The sequence below is a fragment of the Netta rufina genome (assembly GCF_964035555.1).
Source record: "Netta rufina genome assembly, chromosome: 14".
Classification (NCBI taxonomy): Eukaryota; Metazoa; Chordata; class Aves; order Anseriformes; family Anatidae; genus Netta; species Netta rufina.
Window position 1 is genome coordinate 18,848,091 of NC_140137.1, and position 27,166 is coordinate 18,875,256.

Here is a 27,166-nt window from a genome sequence, read left to right on the forward strand (position 1 = left end):
TGTGTACAAAGCCATTTACTTTCACTCCAAGTGTTACATGTTTTATCCTCTTTGGGTAAAGTGCCAGGAATCTTGGGAAAAAAGATGGATCATTTCTTAGAAATGAACTGGAAGAACGAACAGTAGAAAAGGAGATGAAGAAACAGAGGCCTGCAGCAGGTTAGATTTCAGTCAACTTCTGTTCTCCCACAAGGTCTTAAAAATTCATTTCCTCTTTCGTGAAACCATTTATTTGAAACTGTGGAACAAAGATGTGAAATGAGTTACCACCATGCACCCAGTCTGTACGTATTACTGCAACCCAGAGTGGGACTTCAGGTAAAGCCTTATACCTGCTTATACCTCTTTACCCATCCAATGGTAAGCGGGAAGATTCAGAGTGCTGGGGAAGAAAAGATCTTCCCAATTGCACAACTGGGCAACAGGAACAAAGCAGTGTGTCGTGGGTCTGGTGTCATTTTCAGAGCACTGTGCTCTGGCAACTCCAGGGGAATGCCATGGAGGCTGTGGGAGGTGGGTACAGGACCAAAGGAGGTGGGTCCCAGTGACCAAACAGATGGACAAAGTAGGAAACAGCCCCTTGCTGACAGACTATGGACATCTCAGGCAAACAAGAGGTGGCATTTATCTCCTATTAGCCATGCCTATCAAATGTTTGCTTCCAGGAAGCATGGTAGCACTCATCTGATCAGATAACAAGAGCAGAAAAGTTCTTGGGCAAGCTAAAGGGGGAGAGTGCTACAGGGAAAAATCTAAAAATACAAAAGCAATACTACCTGTTTTTTTTCCTAGTACGTATTGTATTTCATATAAAAAAAAATTCTTCTGTCACTTTCTAGGCAAGTGGCTCAATTAACTGGCATGTTGTTGTGGCTGAAGAGATTCCCTGTACATATAATCCTGAGATAACCTCTGCAGAAGTACTCAGGCCCCTTTTAACTGTTTATTCATGCCCTTAAACGACAAAGTAAGGTAAACGTGAATGTTTGCAAGGACCTCTTTCACAGTTAGAACTATGCACAAGTTTTGTAGGAACAGGCCTGATTCTAATCAGCTGATACTTCAAGTCATCCTGATGCCGCTATAGATCACAGTGATAGGACAAGTGATAACAGCTTTAAACTAAAAAGGGGTAGATTTATATTAGATATTAGGAATAAATTCTTTATTATGAAGGTAGTAAGGCACCAAAACAGGCTGCCCAAGGACACCCCATCCCTGGAAGCGTTCAAGGCCAGGCTGGATGCAGCTTTGAAGAGCCTGGTCTAGTGGAAGGTGTTGCTGCCCATGGCAGGGGGGTTAGAATTAAGTGATCTGTAAGCGAAAGCACTCTATGACTCTATACTACTCAAACCCAGTGACACTTTTACAGGCTTTGTGTTATCATTGCCACAAAAAGATGCTCTCACTAGAAAAAGTGATAGCTTACTGCTACACAGATGGTGAGAGTTTTCATTATTGACAAGTAATTCCTAAAGTTAAAACAGCAACACCTAAGTTATTAAATGCTGTTATAAGAGTACAGTATATCACCACTTTTGTATGCATACAAGGTTTTGTTATTAAAAGGATTTTACTTACCCCATTTACACCCTACTAATACTGGACAAGCTGCATGCCTTGTTCTATAATCACCCTCTCCACTTCTGAAAAGATTGTACCAAAACACTGCTGTTCCCTGCAAACACAAATCAGTTTGAGATTAGACAGAACCCACCCCACTTAATTATTCAGGTTACAGTAAGGGGGAAGAGGGGTAAGCACCCAAGAACCCATTTTCAGGCTCTTACAAAGCACTTCAGTACGGGTCACCTATAGCAGCGCACAAACTTAGGAATAAACCATCTAGTCCCAGCTCTAGTCTCAGCCACGTTCACCACAGAGTGAACACAACCCTTATTTGTTAAGAACACCTCTACACAAACTGTTCACATTAGACACTGCCACATTCACTGACTTAAATGGATGCTAGACCATACTGAGAAGGACAGTAAAAGGAGAAGAAAACAAGCTACACACATGAAGAGACTTTACCTTCTTGGGCCATATCGCTGCCCCGAAGTCTGGGAAAACTGTAGCTCCTCCAGCTTCTACATCACTCATCTGAGAAAACAAAGTGAGCAAACTGACCATTTACAACATTTCTGAACATACAGTCCCACAAGCTTAAGTGCCCCGTACCCTAACAGATTTCTACTGGCACCTGTCTACTAAAGAAGAAAGGATGCACTTCCATCAGCAGGAACTGCAAACCCTGCTATTCCAGCTGAAGGCTTTTGTTCAGCACGTCTTCTAGATTATGAATAATCTATTACACAAACTAGCCATTAAAAGTTGTGTACCTGCAATGTTCCAGGGTACTAGCTTGTTAACAAGGGAGATGACTTCAGAGGAAGTCAGTTTCAAGAATTTCATTCTGGTTTATGATCCAATTAGGAAAATAAGTGTCTGTTAAACCACACATTTCCTCATAAATTGAAACCGTGTCCTTGGAACTTATTTTCATAATTTAGTTTATGCATCTTGGTCAACCACTTCAGAAACTATAAACCATTACAAAAATCTCACTTCTCCTCTCTGTTTCTATGCTGTTCAATGACTTCATGCCACTTTAAGTGCTTTATAGATCTCAAGCTTAAATACAGATAGCAAAGTATAGTTCTAAGTAAATGCTTACACCTTTACACTTTGCCCTTCTACACTGCAATGAATTTAGCCCTATTGAATTTATCATTTATGGTGGATTCACCTTAAGCTCTACTGACTTTATTCAAAACCCAAAGTTACTGGAAAGACTCCCATTAAAATAGAAAGTCTTACCACAGTTTCAGTAAGTTTTTGATGAGGTACTAATTACAAGAAACTGTTGAGTCAGATCCAACTCCCACCAAATTTAAAACAATCATGAATGTAATCCCCCAAGTCCCCCATATTCTCTATTGTAACTTGGATTTCTGTTTAAAGCAGATGTTATTACCACTCTGGTGTCCTCCTGCTTGGTACCTACAATAAAAGGGCACAAGATGCCATAGGTGCACAGTGTTTTGCCCCTTCCAACTAGAAAGCACGTGCATGCAACTTTGCCAGTTAATACCTACATCTTAGCAACAAACCACCCTTTAGTAGGGACATTGGTACAAGTATGATATGTTCTACTTGGACATACAAAGGGTAAATTGCCTTTGACCATGTACAACTGGCAGAGAATACGATGCAGAGCACTCACTCAGAATCAAGATTTGTCCAAAAAGTCTGCGAAGGAAGAAAGATTGAGGCAATTGAATTAAAGCCTCTTAGCAGCAGTATCTCACAGCTGTTTATCTTATTCTGACTCATTTCAGAGATTTTTCTGCACTTGAAAGTACTTTTGATTCTGTTTTGAGATGCACTTTGCACTCAGAATACTAGCTCAGCCATAATGATCTCATCACCATTTATATTTGAAGTTATCACTCAAAAGTTAGATCTAGCTGATTAGGTGGTCCTAATTAACCATATAGTTGAGTAGAAGTTGATCGAGTATCGTCAGAACAAGACTACTGTGAAAACATTAGGCCACTAGTATCAGTGCCAAGTAAGTGCCAGTGAGGATCTCAGTGTACATGGTCTGTAGGCTGTATAACGCATGCAACTAATGGATCTTTGCAGTTCTGCAGTTATAACCCCTTCCCCAGCTGCACCAAGTTTATTAGCTATGTCTCCTCCATTTACTGAAGCAACAGCTGTGCAAGAGCAATTCTGGCTTTGGACAAGAAGTTAAAATGGAGGCTGACAGACCACAGCATCAAGTGCTGTCAAACACTGGTGGAAGAACGTGACTCTCAGCCATTTACTGTGAGGCAGTCAAGTTCTCAAACAGAGCAACATATGAGTAACCCACATACTCACCTTTGAGAAATAAACCACATTCCTTTCTCCCACCAGTGGGAATCCAATGAAACCAAAGATTTCATTGTAGAGTAGCCAAAAGGGGAAAGTGGGCCCTACTGAAGTTTTCTGCTCTGAGAACATCAATTCTATTAACTCAAATGGGACAGCACCTGATGCTGTAAGGATAAGTACGACCCTATTTCCAGATACCAGGAAATCTCTGCAAATAAACTGTACCAGCTGTAAACAAGATGCTGCTAAAAGTTACACTCAATGCATAAAGGATCATCATACTTACATAGTTTAAAAAAGTGGCCACACGATTTCCAGTCCCTAACCGCTTGAAAGCATCTGGCTCATCTTTCTATAAAATTAAATAAGAATAACTGCAAACTTCAAGCTCACAGACAGCAGACAAACAGAGGTACTTACATAGTTAAGAAACGTCGCTAGCCTATTTCCTTCCGATTTGAGTGTGCTGTCAAAGGGTCGCTGTAACAGACAACAACTTTAACCCACGTTCCAAACTGGCTCACACTAGAGTTATGTGTAGCTCTGAGGCAGAACCTTAGACTCAATTTAGAGTCAGAATAAAGATGGGACTTCACCCAGGGTAGCACTAAAGCCATTGGAAATTGCAGCCACAGTGCCCAATGCATGCACATTGCACTTGGATGCTACAAGGAGAAATAGCAATGAAGCAATTCTCAGGGCATTAGAGTAGAAGCAATGCTTTCTGGGCCTGCAGCACAGATGCCAAGTGACCTGAAAGTTATTACCAGGCATGGACTGTACTGGACACTGGTCCAAAGTCAACAGCTGAGGTGAATATGAAAAATTCAACATGAACATGCTTTAGGTAAAACACTAGATTCTCGTTAAATGCAGTAGTGATTCTCAGAGAAGTAATGTCATGAGAAAAGGAAATGCATTTCTCACTAGCAGCGATGAATTAGAACAGCAGTAATCAACTTCTCTCAGGTGGTTGCCTATCTACAATTAAGGACCACATCAAAAAGATCAAAGAGTTTTTACTCTGCAGAAAGTGTTTTGAGTTTCATTTGTTTAAGTATGAGATCATATTGGTGCCAGTTCAGAAGCAGAAAACATTTAGAATCCCAGTACATCTCTGTTCCCTTCAAAAAATGCAATTAAAGGTTTATTTACATTACTAATAGTCAGGAATTAATTTAAGTGACATTAAGGTGCACTCTTCTACACAAAAACAATCATCTTCAACAGTCAAAAAAGCAGGAATTGGTATCAGGAAAAACAAACAGCAAGGAAAGCCACCATCCTTAAGGCATAGTTCAGTCTACTTGAATATTTCAAGAAATAAAAGGTCTTTCCTGAAATGGGTTCAAAATGTAACTTTGTGCATCAGTACATGCAAATTTAATTTAAAAGCCAACACGACAGCACAGATATGGGTCTCCCTTTTTTCTACCACCTCTGCCAGACCCTGGTCCAGCCATGCATTTCTGAAATTTGATAATATCAAAAGATCTTTTGGTAACTTTTGAGCAACCAGTGTAATCTCCAAGTTGTAATATGCAGTTAAAGTGTCTCAATTTGAGAGCTGTAAGGAAACAAAAAGCTGTGAGGCTGATCAAATGGTGAGACACAGCAATGCCTCTGGATTACAACACTGAAATCTGTGATGCACAGAGAGCCTGGCGGACCAGTCCAAAGCCATGGCAAATTCCACAATTGCCTTGCTTTAACCGATGACTGCAGCCAAGGTTATGTTCCAAATGAAGCTCTGTCCCAGCTGCCTAATCCAAAAGTAAAGACCATACTGGCCAATTTGATGTCTGAGGTCCTGGAGTTCAAAGGCTCTAAAGAGAATTTAAGAGCATTTGCTTGACTCAGGAAACGAAGCAGCGTTAAAGTTAACAGCAAAATTCTCTCAACAGGCCAAAGCTAACGAATATGAGCTTCCACAGCACTGAAAATCGGGATTGATTTTTTTTTTTTTTTAATAGTGCTATGTAAGGTAGCTACAATTCCATACTCACTTATTGGGCTGCTCTATGGCTGCAGCAACCCATTCTACCAGGTAAAAACCACCAGAATAGTCTGCATTAAGATAGATTCAATTGAAGACATGGCTCTTACTTGAAAACAAAGCATCATAAATGGATTTTGTATTTGTAAGCACTGGTCACCATAGCTCTCCGGAACGATCGGAGTTCCAAAACCATTTTAGGGTAGTGATGAAGAATTTGTTACTCCTCTCCTCTCTTGCAGCTAAGCAGAGCTGTCACTTACCAGGTAGAGCCCTCTAGTGCCTGGTATAGATCCAGCACGCACCAGCTCCAAGTTTTCCTGCTTTCACCATAGCACAGCCATCCTGGATACAGCTGACAAAGCCCTCTTCACAGCCCCCGTAGCTGTAGCCACATTAAGGGTTTTGCCAGAATGGCTCTAAAACTCAGATTTCCATAAAAGCTACTTTTTAAAAGCAAAGTGGGAGGATGTCTCCTGCCCGGCCAGTTCCTGCAAAGTGCTTTAACATACCCAGCAAAGGAGGACTCAACCCTGCTAAACTCATAAGCCTCATGGAACAACTCAGATTCACAGCTCAAAGCTTGCAGACCTAAGTTTCCTAATAAAGTAATGGAAAGAGCACATACAACTGCTGTATGAGTTAACATCTCTACACTGCGCAAGGAACCAAAGGGCCAAAGATAAGCAGAGGCAGGCAGATTTGTTCTTTGTTCTCTCTTGAACTCTCAGCATCAGAGCGGGGAGTGTGAAAGCTTTCCAGAGGTCATTATTCATCCCATGCAACTGGGCTACATGTTGAGTGTTTTAGTATACAAGGCATTTTAATAAGGGTTTCAACAGTTCTCAGAATAACCTGTTCCCAATGCCACCCACCCCCAAGAAATAATTAAGAGCAATCTTACCCTAGAAAAATCGAAGTGCGGTTCATACTGCCCTCCCATTCCATAATTAGCAACCTATAGCAAGGAAGAAAACACTGTCAACTGCAAATGACTGCTGCAGAAGATAACTCTCAAAAATCTAAAACATTGTTTGAAAAACAGTACTTTGTGGCAAAGATTGTTATCTATAACACACTTAACCCTATTTTTCTTTAGATTACCAGAAATGAGGTATGCAGATGAAAAACATCTTAAGCACTCTTTCCCTTTCATAGTTTAAGGTTCCACTGAGAAGAAACATTCAGCGCTGAGAAACTTTAACAGCAGCACTCGTTACCTATCACTACAACAGCCTATGTAACACAAACGATCAGCAATAGTTTTATTACAACTGTTCTCCCCCCTCTGAAGAGGCAAAATGTGAGCATATGTATTTTACTAGCTTTTGCAGGCTTCAAAAGTGTCAGGCATTTCCCTCAAAACAAACCGGTAAATCAGATTTGTGCGCAAAGTTATCTGGTATTCTTTACATAGCCTCCATTTGTCTCTGCCTGTCACACAAAGGGAAGGCATCCCCCTGGCAGGTCCTTACAGCCAAGGACATCCCTGCTAGTCTTCATGAGCTCCTTACCCATTTCCTGGGAACCTATGTGTTCAGTCAGCAGACAACAGAACCCCTAGGAGGAGCTAAGATCCATGCCTACACTTGTTTGTGCAAGTAGCACACCATCCTGACCAAGAAGTAGTAGTTAGATTTCATCCTGGTAAGAACCAAGCATACTGACCTGCAACAGTTCAGCTGTTTTCACTGTTAACCCTGTGATCTGCTGCATTCGTTGGTTCACCTTACCCACAACAGGATCATCATCTTCCTCCAGCCATGAGCTAGGACAAGGGAAAGGGATAGGAAAGATGTAAACATTATTTTAGAACACAAGCCACCACCACCCATTTCCCAAAGGACAGGGATTTCTTCTGCCCTCAGTTACATGGCTGAGCCATTTACCATGCATTTGTTGTGCAAACTTTTGGTACATGCAGTGCTCTTTGTATTTTCAGCTGTAGGTAGCAGATTAGGGCTCTTAAGTGCAGAGCTCTTAGAGCTCTATGCTTACCTTTTCGATACCCTGTAGCTAGCCACTGTAAGGACACCGGTTTTGGGATCACGTACTGTGGCTCGTGCCAGCTGTGTCAAGAAAAATCCCAAGTGGGAAGAAGCATGTCAACTATAGGTTAAAAATATATAATTTTTCTTAACCAACATCAGCAGCCGATTTGTCAGATTTCTATATATAAAGGACTGAAGTTAAAGCTCCAGCCTAGACTTTGTTCCAATTTCATGCTAGAATCACACATGCAGAAATGCCAGTACAATGCATCACCTGCAGCTGATCTGGAAAAAGAACCCAACTGACTGCACAAGCCATGATATTCATTAAATCCATAAGTACTCTGTGCAGAACAGCTATGGTTTTTTAAGGTACTTTTGAAACAGCTGGAGTCAATGTTAGCAAGAGGGAACAACAACAAAAGTTAACAACATATGAAGCTTAAGTTCTTGGCAGAAAGAAAATTATTGGATGCTACAGAAATTTAATCAGCCTGTTCCTCATGTGAACTGGGAAAAAACAGCCTCATTCTCAGATGAAAAATAACGGGTGAAAACTTTCGCAGAATGAGCTACGAGTTATGGGGCACGCAGATCCAGTGGTAGAGGACTCCTGAGGACAAGTTTCAACATGATCATACTCAGATTTTTCCAATTGAAAAATGCCTGGAACACCATCTCAGTGACAGCCTGAGATATTGGTACAACACCAGGAAGGTAATTCTTCAAAAGTACAGCTCACTTACACATTGTGAACAGCAAGTAATGCATCACTGTTAGGCCACGTCACTATAATTATAGGAGAAGTTTGTAACTTGGCAAAACTGATCAGATTTGCCGTGGTGTCAAAGCAATTGACTACTACTAGCTTAACGGGTCACTTTGCTTTCGTACTTGCAACTGAGATCGAGAACTGGGACACTCCTTTGTTTAACTGCAAAGTCAGACCACATTTAAATTTAACTCCTGCAAACCACAAACACTTAAAACCATGCCTTCTTCCTTCCACTAATTATAGCTCCCAGAAAACCTTAACTGCACATCCTGAAAAAAATGCAAATATTTCCTTCATTTTTTCCTCAATTAGATGCCAACCAACCTTACAACCCACATTAACCGTCTTGTCCCTATACCAGAGCTCTTGGCAAAGCTACTCCCGTAATTCTGACTCAGTTATTTTGCTCCAGATTTCTCCTGCATAAATCATAACAGAAGAGCCAGGATGACAATGTTGGTCTTCACTTACGCAGTGAAGCAGAGCTTTTGGGATACAATTTAGCTTTCCAAACTTTTCATTATGCTGCCATTTTTGAGCTTGTACATGCTTGCTTGATTTCTGCACTGAGCATTTGATCTAATGGCGTATCTTTGTCTGTTCAGGCTTCCACACCAATAAAATTAAGAATTTTCTTGACCCTTTCCAGTGCTGAGCAGCTGACAAAAGTCAGCTCTGATGTATTGCCTGTAAAGTTGGAACTGTTTTTTGGAACTGGAGTAAGTGATTGCATTTTGCAAAACAAGCATGAAAGCCTACTTGAATATCACGTACAGATGTTGCTTTTCTACAAGAGAAAAAAATATTGGCAAGTGTAAACTGCAGATAATGTTAAGTGCCTAGAACTAAGAGCAGAAGTTTCTTGTAAATACATTTTAGAACAAAGGAAGCACTCATCTTTCCAAGCCCAAAACTAACATACTACTTCAGAGTTCTGTCTGAAAGCTTCCATGATTACTAACTAAAGTTTCCTGGCTGAAATTAAGCTGTATTTATTAATGACCATTTCATCACAAGACTTGCATTTTCCATTCTTTCAGTAGTGCTGCAGAATTCAAAACTGTTCCTACAGCACAGCTAGACAGATTTTGAAAAAAAATAATAAAATAGTTGCTTTTTTAATGAAAAATTTATCAGAATCTTAAGACTACAATATTTGCCTAGTGTTACAGGGACTGACCCCAGTCCTACCAAATGTAGGTGATATGAAGAGTTCCTCTGACATTAGTGGCATAAGCAAAACTATTAGAAAGTTTTAAGATTTTCCATAAGTAAAAAATTCCTAAGCCATTTACTGAGAATTTTGCACAGTTAACTGCAGCATCGCATAAATGCCTTCAGGAGCCTGGTCTTCATGGTCCTACATCACCTGGCAGTTTCAAAATCATTCCCTTTAGGTTCACAGCTCAGTGTATCATCTTTAGTATGAAACCAAGTCTCCCAGATCCTTCGCCTACTCTTTGGTAATAGATTAAAGCACTGAGTACGTAGGCAATAGTGAGATGAAAGGAAGCTTACCCTTGGCTTAGCCAGCTGTTTAATTTTCTCAATTTCTTCATCAGACATGACATCATAATATCGTACAATATGAGGGCTATCCCATTCATCTTCTTCCTTAAAGGGAGCTATGAGCAGGTGAGGGTTTCTGTTTCCATTGTGGTACCTACAGAAGAGCCTTTTCTGTCTTCGAGGTGTCTGAAACAAGACGCTAAGTAAAACACACTGTTTGCTCAACCACTTTTCATGAATTTAAAACAGGCAAGAAAAAGTGTGCTTTGTTTCACAAATACTGGAAAAGCGGTCAGCTGACAGCTAATTTGAAGTAAGCCCGAGTGATTCAGCAATTTTCTGTGAAAACGTGCACTCAAGATACCACCAAACACATGACACATTAATTCTTGGAAAGTTAAATCATAACAGGCTACAAATTAGACAAATACAATAAATACATGAATAACCGGTGGTAAAAAAAAAAAAAAAAAAAAGTATCTGGTTCTTATAATTACAACTATGCAGGGGAATAAATTGATTCCTCCCCCTGCACTGAAATTAAAGCCAGGTTTGAAGAGAGGTACCAGAAACTGGTTGGTTGAAATGACTACAAGGGATACAGTCAAGATACATGCATGCCTCCTGCTATATCAATACAGCCAGCATTTGAAATTGATTATGAGTTTGTCTATTCAGCAGTTTTCAATAACCTTTAAGAAGTCCAGCTGAGAGCTGTTTTTCTGTATAGGATTTACAGTAGCTTAAGAAAGAGTTGGGGACATAAGGTAATCTCATCCTGGTCAGAATTACATTTAGATTTTCTGAAAAAATAAATTTAGTAACACGCATCAGCGAGCTCAATCATCCTTACGCAAAGACAGTCTGAAAAGCCTTGCCTTTCTCTTACCATTTTCACCCCTTCCCCTCGGCAAAGGGCCTCATAGATATCACGCTCTGGCAAGTAGTCAAGAGGCCTCTCGTATGCACCACTTTGCACCACTGGTTCTGTTGCTGCCATTGTCTTGTTTAATGAGTTCTCTCTTGACTTCTCTTCTCTCTCCTTCTCCAGCAGCTTCTCAAAATACCGCAGATTACTGCCTGCTCTCTCATGAGTGCTGTCTTCATTGGGAAAAAACACAGGATCAGCAACTTATGCATATCTCAGGAACTGTTAACACAAACAAGCTTTTGCATCAGTAATTCTCCCCTTCCTAAAACATTATTAGACAACCAAATGCAATGGTTCCAGTCTGCATTGTAAAACCAGCGCTAGGAAGTTTCTGTCCCTGCAGATGGAAACTAGGCACATTCCTGCAAAATAGTTTCTGGAAGAACCTATCACAAAACATGTGTTTCAGGGAGAAAAAAAGAGGTTTTAGTCTTCACAACCATCCTGTTCTTCAAACTTGGCCTGCCTAGTTCCACCCAGGAGAAGACAGCCAAGCAAAGATCAAGCCAGTCTACTTGGCTGCACCCTTCTCCATTATACTTCTCACCTGTACTGCACAAGCACGCTTTAACCCAGGACTGCAGTGGAGTCCCAGCCCCAAACTTCAGTTCCAAAGGCTTCCTGGAGCGTTTGGAAGCTCAGAAGTTAAGCATTACCATTTACCAGCTTATCTATAGAATCCATTTGGTGTTTATAACAGGCTTATAAGGGAGGTATCCTGGACCACTAGCATCATTAGACCTATCACTAGTGATTATCGACGTTGGTATGAATCAATAAACCTCATCAACACATGGTTTTAACCATCTATTATACCTGACAAAGAAGAAAATTTCCTATTCATCACTAGATTTCTGGACACTAGCACCTAGACCAGTTTTCTGACTGCTTCTGACCTTCCCAAGCTCATTGTGTTTCTTATTTAACTAACCCAGAAGGCCAAAGAAGTTACCACTCCTTGGAGAACAGGCTAATATTGGCTAGCTGAAGGTTAGCCTCGAGCAGAGGAAGCTGCTACTCCCAGATGGGACTGCCAAGTCTGTTCCACTGTTCGGTGCTGATAAGGATTTGTGTTCTGCTATTAGTGCTAAACATTATTGCAGAAGGAACTAGATTCAATACATACTCATATTCCTGTAAATTTTAATCTGTGAATTCCAATGTCTGCAGATGTTAGAATGATCTTTACCCTTCATCCCCCCAATAAAACAGCTTCATCTACTCTCAGGATGCAGCCAGCATCTAGATTAAGAACCACAGCTGATTTAAAAAACATACAAATGTATAAGACAGTAACATTAGATGTTAATTCTAATTGAAGAGGATAAACCTTCCCAACCCAAGAAGTAGGTAGAGTTGTATTGGAAGGACTGCTTATCTGCTTACTCATAAGAAAGCTAGAAACAGACCAGAGATAAAAGCAGGCTTTAAGAAACTCAGAAATACACTTTAAGATCTCATAGAATTGACTTGGCATCAAAGAGTGCTTGCACAGAAGAATAAGGAGAAATAAGAGGTCACTAGGACTTGACAGAAGAGGTAGTACTCCCCCTGAGTCCATGGCAGCCTTTATCTACACTTGAGACTTCAAACCCAGGCTTTAACTGTTACCAAATGCACCTCAGTACACCAAAGCACTGGTACCAGTCAGACACATTTAGTCTTTAGGTAATAACAGCACAGACTATAGGATGGCTTGCAGAAGATACTTCATGTACAAGTACTTTTTTCCCCGTAATGTGTGTTTATTACAAGTCATCTGGCAGGATATCCTTCCAGTCAGCTCACCAATACATATGGACAAGGACTGTTCTTGGCTGTTGCTGGCAATGCTTCCCAGTACCAGCATAGTGGGTCTTTTGTTCTTACCAAGGGATATCAGGCGTCTTGTGAGCTCCATGGCTCTGTGTAAGTCCCCAAACTGGAAAACAGCATAGCTGAGATAATCTAGGATCTCCACTTTACTGACGGTAGTGTCCTCCCCCTCATCGTGCTGTTTTAAGGCTTGTTCCATCCAGAGCACTGTGTGATAGTAGTCTCCATCGTTGTAAGCAGTCTTGCCCATACCAAAGCAGTCACTCACTGTCAAAGATGATTTATATTTTGTTCCTAATAACAAAAAGAAAATGTTAGCAATCCACACAGAAGCATCCTTGCCTTCAAACATTGAAAAATACCTGTAAACACAATTTATCACCCATAAAAGGCTTCTAAAAAAGCATTAGCAATATTTTACATTCTGTACCAAACTGATCACCTTCAGGAATTATATTCCATCATAATTCTGTGGCATTCCTCTCTTTGGAAACCAAGAAGAGTTTAACAAAATTAGTGTTATGCTGTTCTGTTGTCAACAAAGACAGAGCAGACTAAGAGCAAACTTTACTGAAACCAAGTTAACACAGGTGACAGGAGAAGCCCAGCTATACGCAGAGCTAATTTGTTTGCTCTTCACTTGAGATGTATACTTGTGCATACAAGCAAGCTGATTGGCATTCAGGCAGGCTAGGTATCCATTTGACTGTTTAGCTGCATACAGATTTCCGGTTGCTCCAGATCAACAGATGCATAGATATGACTTCATTTTAAGTTCACTCTTAATAACCTACATAACAAACTGTTTCGGAAACAACTGCCCACACTCTAATGAAGTCTATTCAGTTTGTAAATAGTTACTGAACAAGGTTATGGTTGCTAGCAAATCTCTTACAAGCAGAAGTCACAAAGTCACTCAGCTGCCAGAACACAAACACAGAATCACTGAACCATTAAGGTTGGAAGAGACCTCCGAACCATCTGGTCCAACCATCCCCCTGCCACCAATGTCACCCACTAAACCATGTCCCCAAGCACCGTGTCCAACCTGTCCTTAAACACCTCCAGGGACGGTGACTCTACCACCTCCCTGGGCAACCCATTCTAATGCTTGACTACTCTGAAAAGAAAAATCTCAATTTCCAACCTGAACCTTCCCAGCACAACTTGAGGCCATGCCCTCATCCTAAATAACATCACAATATCACAAATACCATCTGTGTAGCTCCCAAAACATCTTTCTGTGGCAGGTACTGTTAGCCCCCATTTCACAGATAAAGACCAGGAGCCAAGTGATTCAGCCAAGCCTCACTGGAAGATCACAAAACAAGAACAGAGTCAAGCTTTGGAAGAGCCATCATAGCAATGAGTCGTGGAGCATCTCCTTCCCCCAGTTCCTAAGCTCTCAGGGGTAGGAAGTTGCCACATTATTTGCCTACACAGTAACCAGCACAAGCAAGTTTGTCTGTTGCTTTGGTATGGTGATTACAAAAAAAAATAAATCAGTATTTCCTTTTAAAACAATAGAAATAAAACACATGCTACTGGAGCTGGTCACTGCAGATCATGGCTCCCTGCCTTGGGTGGGACCAACCTCTGGGCTGTTCTCAAAACACCAAAATAAACACAACCACAAGTGCCTGAGCTGCACAGTTTCACAGCCACAGTCCTTCATCACTACTGAAAAAGGACTTTGAGAGTTGGAGGATGTCTGTTTCTTTCTCTTTAAAGAGGAGACCTTTGTACACTTGCCTGGTAAGTTTCCTCGAGACAGCGTTTCGGGATCCAGCTTGTACGTGTCCTGCAGGCGCATCAGAGCCTTTGCAGCTCCAGTCTCATCTTCTTCAGTTGGAAAAAACTGACGTTGAATTGTGAGATTTGCAATAAAGCCTTACATTAAAAGGAAAAGATTACGTTACTTCCATGGTTTGAATAAGCATCAGTTCAAGACAACACAGGAGAAATACCTACTTTTTTGGAATTCTGAGATTCAGGTAACTTAGCTTTGAAGTCTCTCATTAGGCTCTTGATTTATTTAAGCTTTGCTTTCTGTCCCATTTTAAGAAACAGTTCGTGGGCAAATGCATGAGATAAATAACTATCAACAAGTTTACTTGTGCCACGTAACTACTGAAGTACAATGTGAATCCAATAATCTCCAGTTTCCTCAGTCTCCTTCCAGCACAAAAGCTTAAGTTTCCACCAGTTCTCTTTCTGAAATACCCAGAGACAACCGCAGATCATAGAACTGGACAACAATCTCAGATTTTTTCAACCTATAAAGACTTTTCAAATCTCAGCTCAGGACAGAAACCCTGATCCAGGAAACCCTAAACAGGAGCAGAATCTTACTTGTTAAGAGGCTTTTAAATCTGGCAAGTAAGAACAGGCAACATTTTATGCAGTGCATTTCATTTAGGAATAAGTATTATCAAGGTTGTATAGCAGGTTGGTTGGCTGAGAAGGGGAGGTAATCAACCAAAGAAAAAACTCAGCCATTTCTAGCCATGCAACAAGCAAAACTGGAAAAGGGAGTCTTAAAAAAGAATTAGGGACAGAAGTATTCAGTTGAATTAAGTATTTTATTTCTCTCCAGGATGACTATTCAAAAAAAAAAAAAAAACAATAAAAATATTGGCTGGGAAAAAGCTTCAACTGCAGAGGAGAAAGGGAAAACATGCAGTTCTGCCTGAAAAACATACCTTCACCCCCCTTACTTTCAAGAGGTCCAGTAAAAATAAACTTGCATTTAAGAAAATAAGCTTAAGGAAGCAAATTCAAGCAGACATTAACAATATGATGCAAGAGCAAAGATTAGTTGTGGAAACTTTTGATTTAGAAGGATAGGTTTACAGATAGCAGTTGTATAATATCCAGTTATGAATCAAATCTTGCCAACTGTTAGCGATGGAGCTGACAAGAATTCCTTAACCAGCTCAGTGCAGGTCTCATTTTGATTCTTAAGTCTTTATCTACTGATCAACATGGTTTAAAAGCAACAACTGCTTGCAGAAGCAGCAGATTGGGAAGACAGCTGAGTAAGCTTTTACAGAGAGGGATATGAAACTCAATAAAAGGCATAAAACCTTTGCTAACACAACTGGCCATTTCAGTATATCCCATTCTCCTGTCTCAAACAGCACAAACCACCCAGACGTAAGGTGCCTATTGCACTTAACAGCTTCTGAGCCTCGGCTCTGTCTGGTTCAAGCACCAGAGTTCACTGGTTAGCCAAGCAAGTGAAGCAAGAAGCCAGCCATTAGTTTAAGTTTCAAACAAACTTGGCAACAGTAAACCACAGCTGAGTTCGCAACTTTCCAGAAGATGACAGGAAGCAGCAGCGCTGTAAGGCTACCTCCCACCAGCACCTGCCCTGTAGCTCCTTACCGTTCGTTGTATCCTGAAGAACCAGGTTCTCTAATTCCAGCCAATCCGTATTTAAACGCTTCACCAACTTGTACGCATTTACAGGGTGTGCCAGATACCCTTCTGGATCAGAGGTTGATTTGCTAGTCAGTACATCCATTTTTTCAGCCCAGCTGGAAAGAGAATTGCATGCCTCAGCCTGAGAACGATTTATGAATGCATGTCTTCCTCCTTAAGTTACCCTAATTACACCACTAGAATCAATTTATTGCTGCTTTTGCCATCATAACCAGCTGTCAAGCTTTCCACTTTACGAGGATAAAGAGAAGTACAATTTATGTTTTAAATCACAATATTCTTTTAAAGGAATTTATTTCCCTGCTTTTTATTTTAAATCTTACTACAGTAGACACGTAGCTCTTGAAGTCTAAGCCATCAGTTTTCAGCACGTTGCACTTCAGAAAATAAAAGTTATATATAGAGCAAAAACACTGACTATAATTTAATCCATCTTTGTAAAAATACAAATAGCACCCCAGAGCTTTTTAGCTTTATGGAAAATAAAGCCCAATCATTGATTTTCAGACTGGAAACCCTCAGGTAGAGTACATAAAGAGTGCTGTTAGTCACCTAGCATGCACCAGTCAGCTTCAAAGCAGTAGTGGGATACCAGTAGTGGGATGCCATGCTTTGCTGCCAGTTATATCACTGATGCTATACTGAGAATTTCTTCTGCTGCTCTTCATATGATCCCTTAATAGAAAGGTCTGCCCAGGCTGTGTTCCTCTCTCCAGTACTCAATAGGAAGAAAACACTGCTGAGATAAGCTAATAATGAACATTAGAAATCCCTTCAAGTCTGATCTCAAACCCAGTAAGCCATGAATGAACTACAGTTGCAAACATTTTTTATAAGCATCGCCACATATCCCCATACTGCCTGGCTTACTCTGTGAACCGTGATGTTGCAACAGAAAGCAAAACTAAGATTACTCACAGATCATTTGCAGGGATATCAGATTAAAAATACGTTGACACAAGTCTCACTTGCATTCCTTTTTTTTTTTTTTTTTAATCTGGCTTTCACTACTTTTAATACTTATTTTGCAAAGCAGTAAGAAGTTGAAGTTCTACTCTTTACTCACATCACAATATTTTGAACCATACATCTGTAGAATAATTAGACACAGTAGTGAAAAATGTTACCCTGTTCAATGTTGAAATTTAGCACCTTTATTACAAAGTGTTTTGGGTGCCAAAGCTCAAATATTTTAACAGTGGCAGAATACTCTTGCTTATTTATAAGCAAGAATACAGTCAGCTGAACACGTAACACAAAGAAATCTCTTTTGATGGACTGACACATGCAAGTGTGTGTTGTTTTTTTTTTTTTAAAGACCAGTTTATACATGTACATAGATTAAACTCACATCCTCTTTAATCACGCTTGAACAGGAGACACCTTTTCTTCAGAAGGGTAGCTTTTCAAGAAATGAATACTTATGCATACATAAGTGATGAGGAATTCATATCATTTCACTGCTTCATAACCCTATCCCCACCCTACAGTCCCAAAGGGAAATCAAACAGCCAGATATAGTCTGGAGTTCATAAAGACTTTGGAAAGCATGGCTCCAGCTACAGGCACAGAACTCTCCTGAACCTGGACCTCATACCATTCTAGTGTCACGCCTTGTTACGTATTACTTTTAGCTAGGTAAGCAACAGTCTTCCTAAGGCACATAGAAAGTATCAGTTGTCAGCAAGAACCTTTCATCTGATCTGAGCCACCAGGATAATCTGAGCTGTGCTATAGTCGGGTCAGCAATTGAAGAGAGGCAGGCAAGAGCACTCTCCCTGAGAGCAAAGGCAACACAGGAGGGAAGCCAGGTTCAGTGTGCACTCCACTACACAGCGCAGCTGATGTTTGGCCATTGCATCAGGGCATCAGCACCACTTACAAGCTAGCAGAGCACTGGCAGCCGCATGCATTCAACTCACACAAACAAAGCTGCTGATTGACACAGGTGTCTTCTCCACAGGAGTACTGTGATGGCACAGGGACAGGGAAAGAAGCAGAAAGGCACCAGTAGACAGTCACTAAACAGGCTAAGCACAAAAAATATCTGAAGCAGGGCCCCCTCTGTAGGTTTAGGGGAATAAGTTACATGCAGCTTACTACCCACGTTCTCACTGATAGCTTATTGAGGAAATGCTAACCAGAACTAACAGCTACGACTGGCAATAGGAAGGTGTAGTTTAATCCAACACCACAGGTTCTGCATTTTGTCACCCCCCACCATTATGCAAACTTCTCCCCCTACCTTTTAATCTGAGACAGCTTGGCCTCTTCTGCTCGGATGTATTCTTTTAAAGACTGCACCAAGTCTTTCTCTGCATAAATGAGATCTGTCATTTGACCTGAAAACAGAATACGACCAAGTGTTAATCACACACAAGATAAGTTTTCCAGCAGCAGATAAGACAGACATCAGATGCTGTAGAGCTATTAAAACCAACAAAGAACAGAAATTTAAGATGCGCAGTTTAAAGCTTGTATATGTAGTAGATTTGGGGACTTAAAAGTCCAGCATTCAAATCTCAACCTCAGTTGCCCATACAGCTTTACTGTGACTGTTTTACTGCCTCTGAATTACTTTTAGTACTATAATTGTATGCCAGACAATCAAAAGAAAGGTTTGACATTGACACAGCTATTGAGTCAAAGCAATAGAAGATGCAAATAGTTGCCATAAAATCTGTTCTACATATGGATGCAGACAAGGTCACACTAGTAAGTTACTAGTCAACTATTAGCATCATTTAAAGTTACAGCATTTCAATATGGCGTTTCAAACTAAGTTAATCTGAAATTCCTCTATTTATGGACTGAAACATAGTCTCACCTAATTAGCATTAGTGGAAATTGCCAAGCTTATCAATCCAAAGTACTACAACAAGCTTTGCTTTTCAAAGGCCAACCACTGAAGGACTCAATGTGATTTACAAACCCAACAGCAGCTTTAGTTTCAGCATTGCAATGCAATAATTAAGTACATGGAAGTCAGCAGGATGCTTTTTCAGAGATAAGAAATTCAGGAACAGGCAAGCAGAACAGTATTAAGGATGTTGAAGAGTTACTTTCCCTGATGAGGCGAGTGTGTGATAGGGCCATGTGAGGAAAGTCATGAAATTCAACTGCAAGGATTAACAGTTTTGGCAATCTCAGGAGCTGCATCCTAACATTGTGCATTGGTTCTTTCCATACCTATTGAAGTGAAGAACTCTGCTTCTGTGTGGCAGATCAAGAAGACAAGGAACACCAACTGCAAACAGGGCTTCATCTTCTAGACAGCTTAAACCTGTAACATATTCAAAGGAAAAGGGATTGAAAAGGATTAACTTATTCTTGAGGAAAAACAAGGCATTAATCTTCACCTTCAAGCATTGCACCCTCATGAAAGTTATTTAGGTCATTGAAATACTGAGCCGTAACCAGTAAAGCTTGAAAAACTCTTCCTCATGCTGAGGAGCTCTTATTTAAGACAGTCTCAGATATCTGAAATACTCTAAGGGACTTGCACAGAAGACATGCTCAAACTATGGATGCAACAAGCAATGTATTTGCTGACACAAACAGTGAAAACCACCTGCAAATGCAACTCAATGCCTTCAAATTCACAGCTGGAAAGTGAGAGTATACAAAGTTCTATCTTCCAGCAATAATAAAGGTCTAAATCTAATGGTCAGACTTGCAGCATGCTAGGAAACTGTTATATAAAAGCTGTCTAGAAATTCAAATAGTGAGGAAGCCAAATAAAGAAATACAGCAAATGTGTAGAGTAGAAGTGGCAGCAAACGCTGGAAAAGTTGAAAGAAAAATTCCAGCTTTGCTTATTCAAACACACTGTCCTAGCACACTAGCCTCTGGGCACAGCTCTTGACTTTCACATCTCAAAAGCTGTGCCAGTTCAGAACCCCAGCTCCTTGAGACAGGGGCAGAAAGCCGACTGCTACGCTTCTACAAGCACAGCATGGGCACAAGGAGAACCAGCCTGGGCAGCAGGCAGATGACAAGCGGGGTGAGGGATGCAAAATCCATGCAGGAGAACTTCCTGGGAGCTGTAATTCCTCATGCAGACCTGATGTCTGCCTGTTCAAGTGAATTTTGGAGGTTCCTGTGCTGCTCTTAGATCCAGAGGCCAGCTCACAGCTCGCTCCGGAGCTGCAGTTCACTGAGCAGGGACAGCCACCGCCACCAGCCCTCGGGAGCTGCCATAACACCCCCAGAGCAACAACAGTTCTCCTGAGTGTAACTGCACCAATTCCCAGTTCCTACCCATTGTAACTGGGTAAACACTTCGGTGGCTGGAAGTGACCGCACATGACCTGCTGTTAATCAAAAATACATTAACAGCAATCACTTACCTGGGGCAACAGGCACTCACATCTGACGAGAAAGGGGTATGGAGGGAAAAAGGGAAGGGAAAAGAGATGGAGAACTGAAGTTTCAGCAATGCAATAAGTGGGAAGCATTAAAATAGGGTAATTCCAGACAACTCTTGCTCACTGTTCCCTTGAGCTCCATGTTTGCCTGCACAACGTAAGACAGCAGCTGGCAGGTTCCTTCGGTGTTGTATTGTGCTTTGTGCTCAAAAAAAAGTCCTAAACCTCAGTCAGGCTCCTTGGTACCATGGACATGAGCAGGCACACCACTGATACAACCATCATTAAGAACATTACAAACAGCTCTGACATGCATTATCATATTGCAAGATGACTTAACTTTTTTTTTTTTTTCTATTGATTGCTTCAGAAGTCTACATGAGAAATCAGAAACATTTACCACAACAGTTTGCGAGCATGAGTAAGCAGGAAAGCAGTGTCTGGGAGCATCAGAAGAGGTCTTCTCCTTTCCCAGTTTTCTCACCCCCCTGCAAACCGCATATTCCCCAACGGCTTGTTTAAGTTAGCTCACAACTAGTACATGGGTAATGTGAGAACCAAGCGAAGCCGAATGAGTGGTGCCACGCAGAGGTCTGCCAGCACTAAAAGCCACAGTAAGTGATATAGCAGAAAGCACAGCGAGTCAAGAGCGCTTGGGAAGTACATCGGTCGGGATATATTCAGCCAGAACTGTCCATCTGCAGGGTCTGTTCTCGTCTCACGGAGTGTTTTTTTGGATGCACTACACAAAGCCTGGCAAAACAATTACGAGGGAGCCTTCCAGCTAAAACAACACAGCTTCGCGTTCTCCCTGCACCTCCCCACCATGTTCTCTCATGGCTCAGGATATCTGCCAAGAAGAACACTTACTACAGCTAGCAGCTTGTCTTTATAGCAGATCTTTAACAGCTTTGCCATCCTACTCAGATTTACTCGAGTCAATAAACAGAAACCCTCAGTAAACAGCAAAATCAGCTCTTGCTTGAATAAGCCGGACACCTGGCTGCAGGGTTTGCAGATTGTTTGTACACATTCTTTTCGCAGCTGTTATTCAGAAAGCCAGCAAGAAATAACAAATTACAGGAGGCTGAAAGTGATGTCATAACCACATTCTTGGAGAGCACGAGTGTGCGTGCACACACGCACGTGTGCGCCCACCCCACTACAGCTAACCCGTCTGCTACCAAAGAGGGGAAGAGCCAGAAGGGGCTTTAGCACCTCAATAACTATGACCGAGACATTTATAACACCAGTGTTTATTCAGAGGATGGAAGACCTCAGTTGCACAGAAATGCCTGAACTCCACAGATAAAAGGTCTGTGTAGGACAAGCACTGCCTACATTCCTGGATTTTCCAGCATTGTCAGGTAACAGGCATGTCATGCTGCACAGGTGGATTTAAGATTTCCATCTATTTCAGTGAGAACAGCCACATTTCCCCACAGCCGACTTCAGAGGACTTGCACAGGCCCTCTAGGCTCAGTTCAGCACTGAGGTGAGAAGAAAACCCCCGAGCAGGAGGCACACGTTGCCTTGGGAGCTCAGATCTTACAGCACTTTGCTCCTCACCATCAAGCGCTCGCACCGCCCGAGGGACCGCTCTCGCTGCTGCATGAAGCCTTCCCGGTGACAGACAGCTCTACATACACCGACATATTTCATGCTTTGCTCCTTTCCTTGAAGGTGCCAGCCAGCAGAGCAAAAAAGCCAACTGACTGGATATTGTATAAACACTTTCTAGGTCTGCGAGCCCTCAATGAATCATCGCTCCCACTGGAAAGAGTACCGTCAGCCTGCAGAGAGCACTGGCAGAAGGAAAAAAAGTTCTAGACCAAATAGACCAGGATGGATTTTTTCTCCATGAGTTAGACTGAGTCCTTCATTGAATACACTAAAAATTCTCAAGAAATAAGAAAATGGACCTGACCTGTGAACATTTGCATGTCTACCAAGCTAGAACACCACAAAACCCCTCTCCTCCTCTTCACCTCACAAAAAAGTTTTGACACGTATTGTTTGGTTGGAGTGGAAGCATATATAATTATATAAGGGGACTGTTTACTTTCTGCAGCTTTTTAAAATGCCCAATTAGTAGCACACACTGTCCTAACCCTCATCTTCCGTTAACTGTCTCATGGCTGATTATTCACTCCCAGATGTCAGCTTTTCCCTTCCCAGACAAGGTTACGCTCAGAAGAACAAAACCCAAGGCAGAAGCAGCATTCCAATTCCTTGACAGCCTAATTAGAAAGATGGAACAAAAGCAAGCGCCTTATTCAGGCCCCAAATTAGCAGACACCTCATGCAGAAGAATTAAGTGGAACTGACATAAGATCAGTCTGGGCAATTTGAAGACTACATTGCACCCCTTATCATTGTGTATTAGAATGACAGATCAGGCCAGAGTGTGACACTTGCTGTGTTGTGAACTCTTATTGCAATCACACGAGCTCCAGGAAAAAAAACCAACACAATAGTCTTCCACCCCCCAGATGTGACAGGACTCCCTTTGTGCCCATAGCCAGGCACAAATACACTGCTTGGACCCTTCAAATACAGGGCATTTCTCAATGCCTGCACTACATCTCTCAAAATGTAAAAATACACCAGCATGCCAGGTGTTTCTTATACACACAAGATTTTACCTAAATTCAGTTTCCAGAAGCCAGCATCATACGATTCCAACCGCAGTGCCTGGGCATAGAGGGTCTGCAGTCCCTCACTCAGACCCCAAAGCTCCCAACCCACCCTGCAGAGCTACAAGTATTTCCCTGCCTTGCCAATCTGCTTCTCTCAAAAATGCCTGTGCTACTTGAGATGCCAAGAAGTCCAAGATCCAAATCGAGTTCTCTCACCACTGACTCCCCCCCTACATTTCACTAGGTAAACTTTTACAGATATTCAGAGTCTAAGTTTATTCCAGTGAAGCCAAATCAAACTTTAATGTATTCCTAACAGTTTCCCATTTCTTCCAGTTTTTTTTCAGAGCACAGAGCAATGGTTTCTTCCCAGCAGTTACGGTACACTACTCTTCCCTAGTTTGCTTCTGCTCTCCCAGACCGAAACCCACGCTTTGCTACAGGGGAATAAAGCATGCAAAAAAAACATAAGAAACAAAGTGTAACATATCATTTTCCTAAATTACAGTAAACCATCAGAGTGCAACAACTTACAAGCTGATGACAAATAAGGGTCACAGCCTGCCTCTTCTTCTGTGCTTGCCTGTGCTATTAAATGCACCTGGAAAGCCACAGCTAAAATAGCTGCTTCTGTGTTGTATCTAAATTTAAAGTATCGTGGTGCAAGCTAACAAGCAAGTCACTATTCCAAAGCCACCTCAGGCCCCCGATGAGTTCTCAGTGCGTACACAGCTGAGGCCCACGTGCCAGGCTCTGAAGAATGGTCCGTCCTCGAGCAGCAATTTGAGGTTGGACTCTTGGACGAGCCAAGGCTTGTCTTGGGCTTCCCACCCACTGCAGCTGGCTTCATCCCCTTTCCCCTCCACAAGAAAAAAAGCTTCAAAAGTAGGCCACAACTTTCTGTCAGTCTTGATAGCTGCATATACAGGTAACTACATTTAATTGGAGACTCCTGCAAGACTCCTTACAAACTTATTTAAAGCCAGAAGATGGTCTGAATTGTAAATACATTTTCAGGATGCTGTCAAGAAAGAAATTCTCTTGATACTGCTATAAGAAAATCAGCCATAGAAACATCCAGCTTGGAGCAGTAAGATCTTGCAGCCAGCAGATGATGGCAGCTATAAAACTAATTAAAATTAAATAGCAAGGAAACATTAATTTTATCCTAATAAAGCAAATTTTTACTGCTTGCAGATGATGGAAAAAAGTGGTAGGGGTTAAAATCTATTATCCAGCTGTAGTCAGATGCTGCAACACTCAACCACTCCCAACCCCAGAAGTATGACCTTAAATGCCTATCAGCGCCCCACCCAGGCACACCTTCACCCTCACGACAGGATTTCCAACACCATCAGCACAGCACACAGCTCCCTTCCTACAAACAGCTAGCTCTTGGTCACACCCAGGGAGAGAGAAAAGGTATTGCTTCCTTCCAGCGTTCGGTGCCTCCTCACAAGTGAGCTCTTCTTCCTCATGCAACTGCTTCCCAGCTCCTTCCTTCAGTACACTCTGAGTTTTCTGCTCAAAGCTGCTTATGCCTACATCACTACCTTTCTTGCCAAAGGCTTAATATGCATCTGAAAACAATTATAATTGCCTAACAAATAATATAACATGATTCCCTTGTACTTTTCAAGGCAAGCCAAAAGGAAAAAAGCCGTTCATTTGCACACATTAACGAGGATAAAGGGCATCCATGCAAAACTGCATGCATTTTTTGAACATGAAGTGGTTTGTATTATCCTTAGCTGTAACACCCTTAGAAAGTATAAGCATCTGGATTAACTTCCACTTTTTTAAACCATAGCAAAAACATTTATTCTGCACTCCAGCAGACAAGAAAATTCATGCAAATCTAAAGCATAGCAAACCTGCCTGCATCTTACTCCGCAGTGCCTGAGAGCTCATCAGACATGAAGCAGCCTAGAGCCAAACCCCACATTGTTACTGGAGACAAGACAGCAGGACTGCATGCTTTTTTCCCCACTGAAGCTTGTTTTATAGCATTAAAATTCAGACTTCATTTTTCTGTGCAGAGCCCATAGTTTTAGTATACCATAATGCTTAAGATAGCCTCCCATATGCTCAAATAACATTAAAAATCTTCCTATTCAGAAAGATTTTTTTATATGACAGGTCTGTGGTCAGTGAGGTATTCCCTTCAACTGATAACAGCAGCTGAATTAAAATGAAGACATTATCTCAGAGATGTGGGGGCTGAATCTCAGATCACCCTAGAACATGCCTCCTAACATACCCCGGGTCCTTGTTTCTCAGACATATAGAAAGCCATACACAAAAATCAGAACTAGCTATAGAAAGAGCTATGTTTACAGCTTGCTTCTTTGGAAGCTTGCCAATATGCACAGTATGGAAATTACAAACAGACTAAATTCCTGACTTAAATCTAGAATGAAAAACTTAGACTAAACAGAAAATCATGCTCCCCCTGCTGTTACTGTCTTTGAAATACACAATCACATCCATGGCTTGTACTTCCTGCACTGGAAAGGGCTATATTAAAAAGAATCTCAAAAAATTATGCCAAAAGCAAGAAGCAAAATTCCTGCCTGTTAATGTCACAGCAATGCCAATTTACAGCTGTTATCTAGGGCTCTGCCTGTAAGACTCAAGCGGCAGTTATTGGTAGCAATTTACATTTACAACGTACCTGCAAGATTGTTTCCTAGGTCCTTGATGCCCGAAAGCTGAAGTATCAGCCTGGAGAAGATGGCTGCAGTGGTCTCAGGGGTCTGTCAGATCAGCTTCACGCTCACAATACACCTATAAGATTAAGGAGCAAGAAGTTTTATTACGAAACACCTTCTGGGAAAGCCTGACTCAGGGCGATCACCAGCGAGGAACAGCAGCAGCACGAAGCCAGAGGGCTCCAAAACATGGCCTGTACGTACATGTCCTTCTTCCTCCCAGCTTGTAACGAAGTTCTGCGTGTCCTGAGGCTGAATTATTCCTGGCTGCCCTTGAAGGCGTGCTGCTGCAGCTCTGGCACCAGCCCGCAGCCGCCGGGGCTGCCCCAAAATCTCCCTCCCGTACCCGCTGCTGCCTGCCTCCGGCTCAGCATCGCTGCCCAACCGGTGACAGCAGCGAGAGGATTTCCCAAAAAAAACAAGTCTCGTGTTAAACCAGGAGGAGATAAGAGTGGAAGAAGCAAGTTCTGATGCCTGTACGTAGCTGAAGACGCCGTGTGCTTCATCTCAAAGTGACAGCAGACTGCAAATATGCAGGGAGCCGGTCAGCACAGCTTTGACCCCACAGCTCACATCTGAACCCCAGGGCAGGGAAAAAGGGGAACCAGCCCAGCATGGAGAAGGGGAAGCAGCCCCCCAGCTGTTGGTGTTTTGGGAACGGGGCTGTCCCTGCCGTGTCTCCTCACAGCCCTGGCTCCTTGCCCCGGCTCCCTCCAGGCCGCCCACCGGAGGCCTCGGACTCTCCCTCGCTCCCCGGGCAGCACCGGCCAACACCGGGCGTGGGGAGCCGCAGGTGGCTCGAGGCGGGGATTTTGATTAAAAAAAGGGAAAATCAAGAAGTAGGGAGGGAAGACACAAAGCGATATCCACACGAACACCGCTGCCCCCCCCCCCCCCCACAACCCCACAGCAAGACCCGGGGGGTACGGACACCCTGGCCGCGCTCCCAGACCCTTCGCGTGCCCGAGACCCCTCCAGCAACCCCATCCCCGGCTCACCGCGCCCCCAGCCCGTCCTCCCGTCCGTCTGTCCGTCTGTCCGTCCTTCCTGCCGTCTGTCCGCTCCCCCTCCGGGCCCGGCCCGGCCCGGCCCCGCTGCTCTTGAGC

At 42.3% G+C, this 27,166-nt stretch overlaps 1 protein-coding gene across 4 annotated transcripts; it reads right to left on the reverse strand.

The window, feature by feature from the left end:
* P4HA2 (prolyl 4-hydroxylase subunit alpha 2) lies at positions 1 to 27,166 on the reverse strand. 4 transcript variants are annotated; one of them, XM_084295056.1, is made up of 16 exons: positions 27,059 to 27,166; positions 26,024 to 26,136; positions 19,533 to 19,626; positions 18,589 to 18,685; positions 16,287 to 16,438; positions 14,652 to 14,789; positions 12,954 to 13,193; positions 11,043 to 11,254; positions 10,163 to 10,339; positions 7,877 to 7,947; positions 7,547 to 7,646; positions 6,783 to 6,836; positions 4,169 to 4,234; positions 2,035 to 2,103; positions 1,582 to 1,678; positions 1 to 238 (listed from the first exon to the last, which is right to left on the reverse strand). In XM_084295056.1, the coding sequence occupies exons 3-16, from the start codon at positions 19,606 to 19,608 to the stop codon at positions 168 to 170; spliced, it is 1,620 nt and encodes a 539-aa protein (XP_084151182.1). In that variant the 5' UTR covers positions 19,609 to 19,626; positions 26,024 to 26,136; positions 27,059 to 27,166; the 3' UTR covers positions 1 to 167. The 4 variants fall into 4 exon arrangements, with proteins under 4 accessions (XP_084151182.1, XP_084151183.1, XP_084151184.1 ...); XM_084295057.1 differs by lacking the exon at positions 4,169 to 4,234 and adding an exon at positions 4,303 to 4,362; XM_084295058.1 differs by lacking the exons at positions 1 to 238; positions 1,582 to 1,678; positions 2,035 to 2,103; positions 4,169 to 4,234 and adding exons at positions 2,114 to 3,003; positions 4,303 to 4,362.

Excerpts from the sequence above, each read along its gene's own strand:
- P4HA2 (XM_084295056.1), bottom strand. The coding sequence starts at position 19,608 with ATGAAGCCCTGTTTGCAGTTGGTGTTCCTTGTCTTCTTGATCTGCCAC. Across the intron at positions 16,439-18,588 it reads AAGCTGTCTCAGATTAAAAG|CTGGGCTGAAAAAATGGATG; the intron begins GTAGGGGGAGAA and ends TTCTCTTTCCAG. Across the intron at positions 10,340-11,042 it reads GAGGGGAAGGGGTGAAAATG|ACACCTCGAAGACAGAAAAG; the intron begins GTAAGAGAAAGG and ends GTCTTGTTTCAG.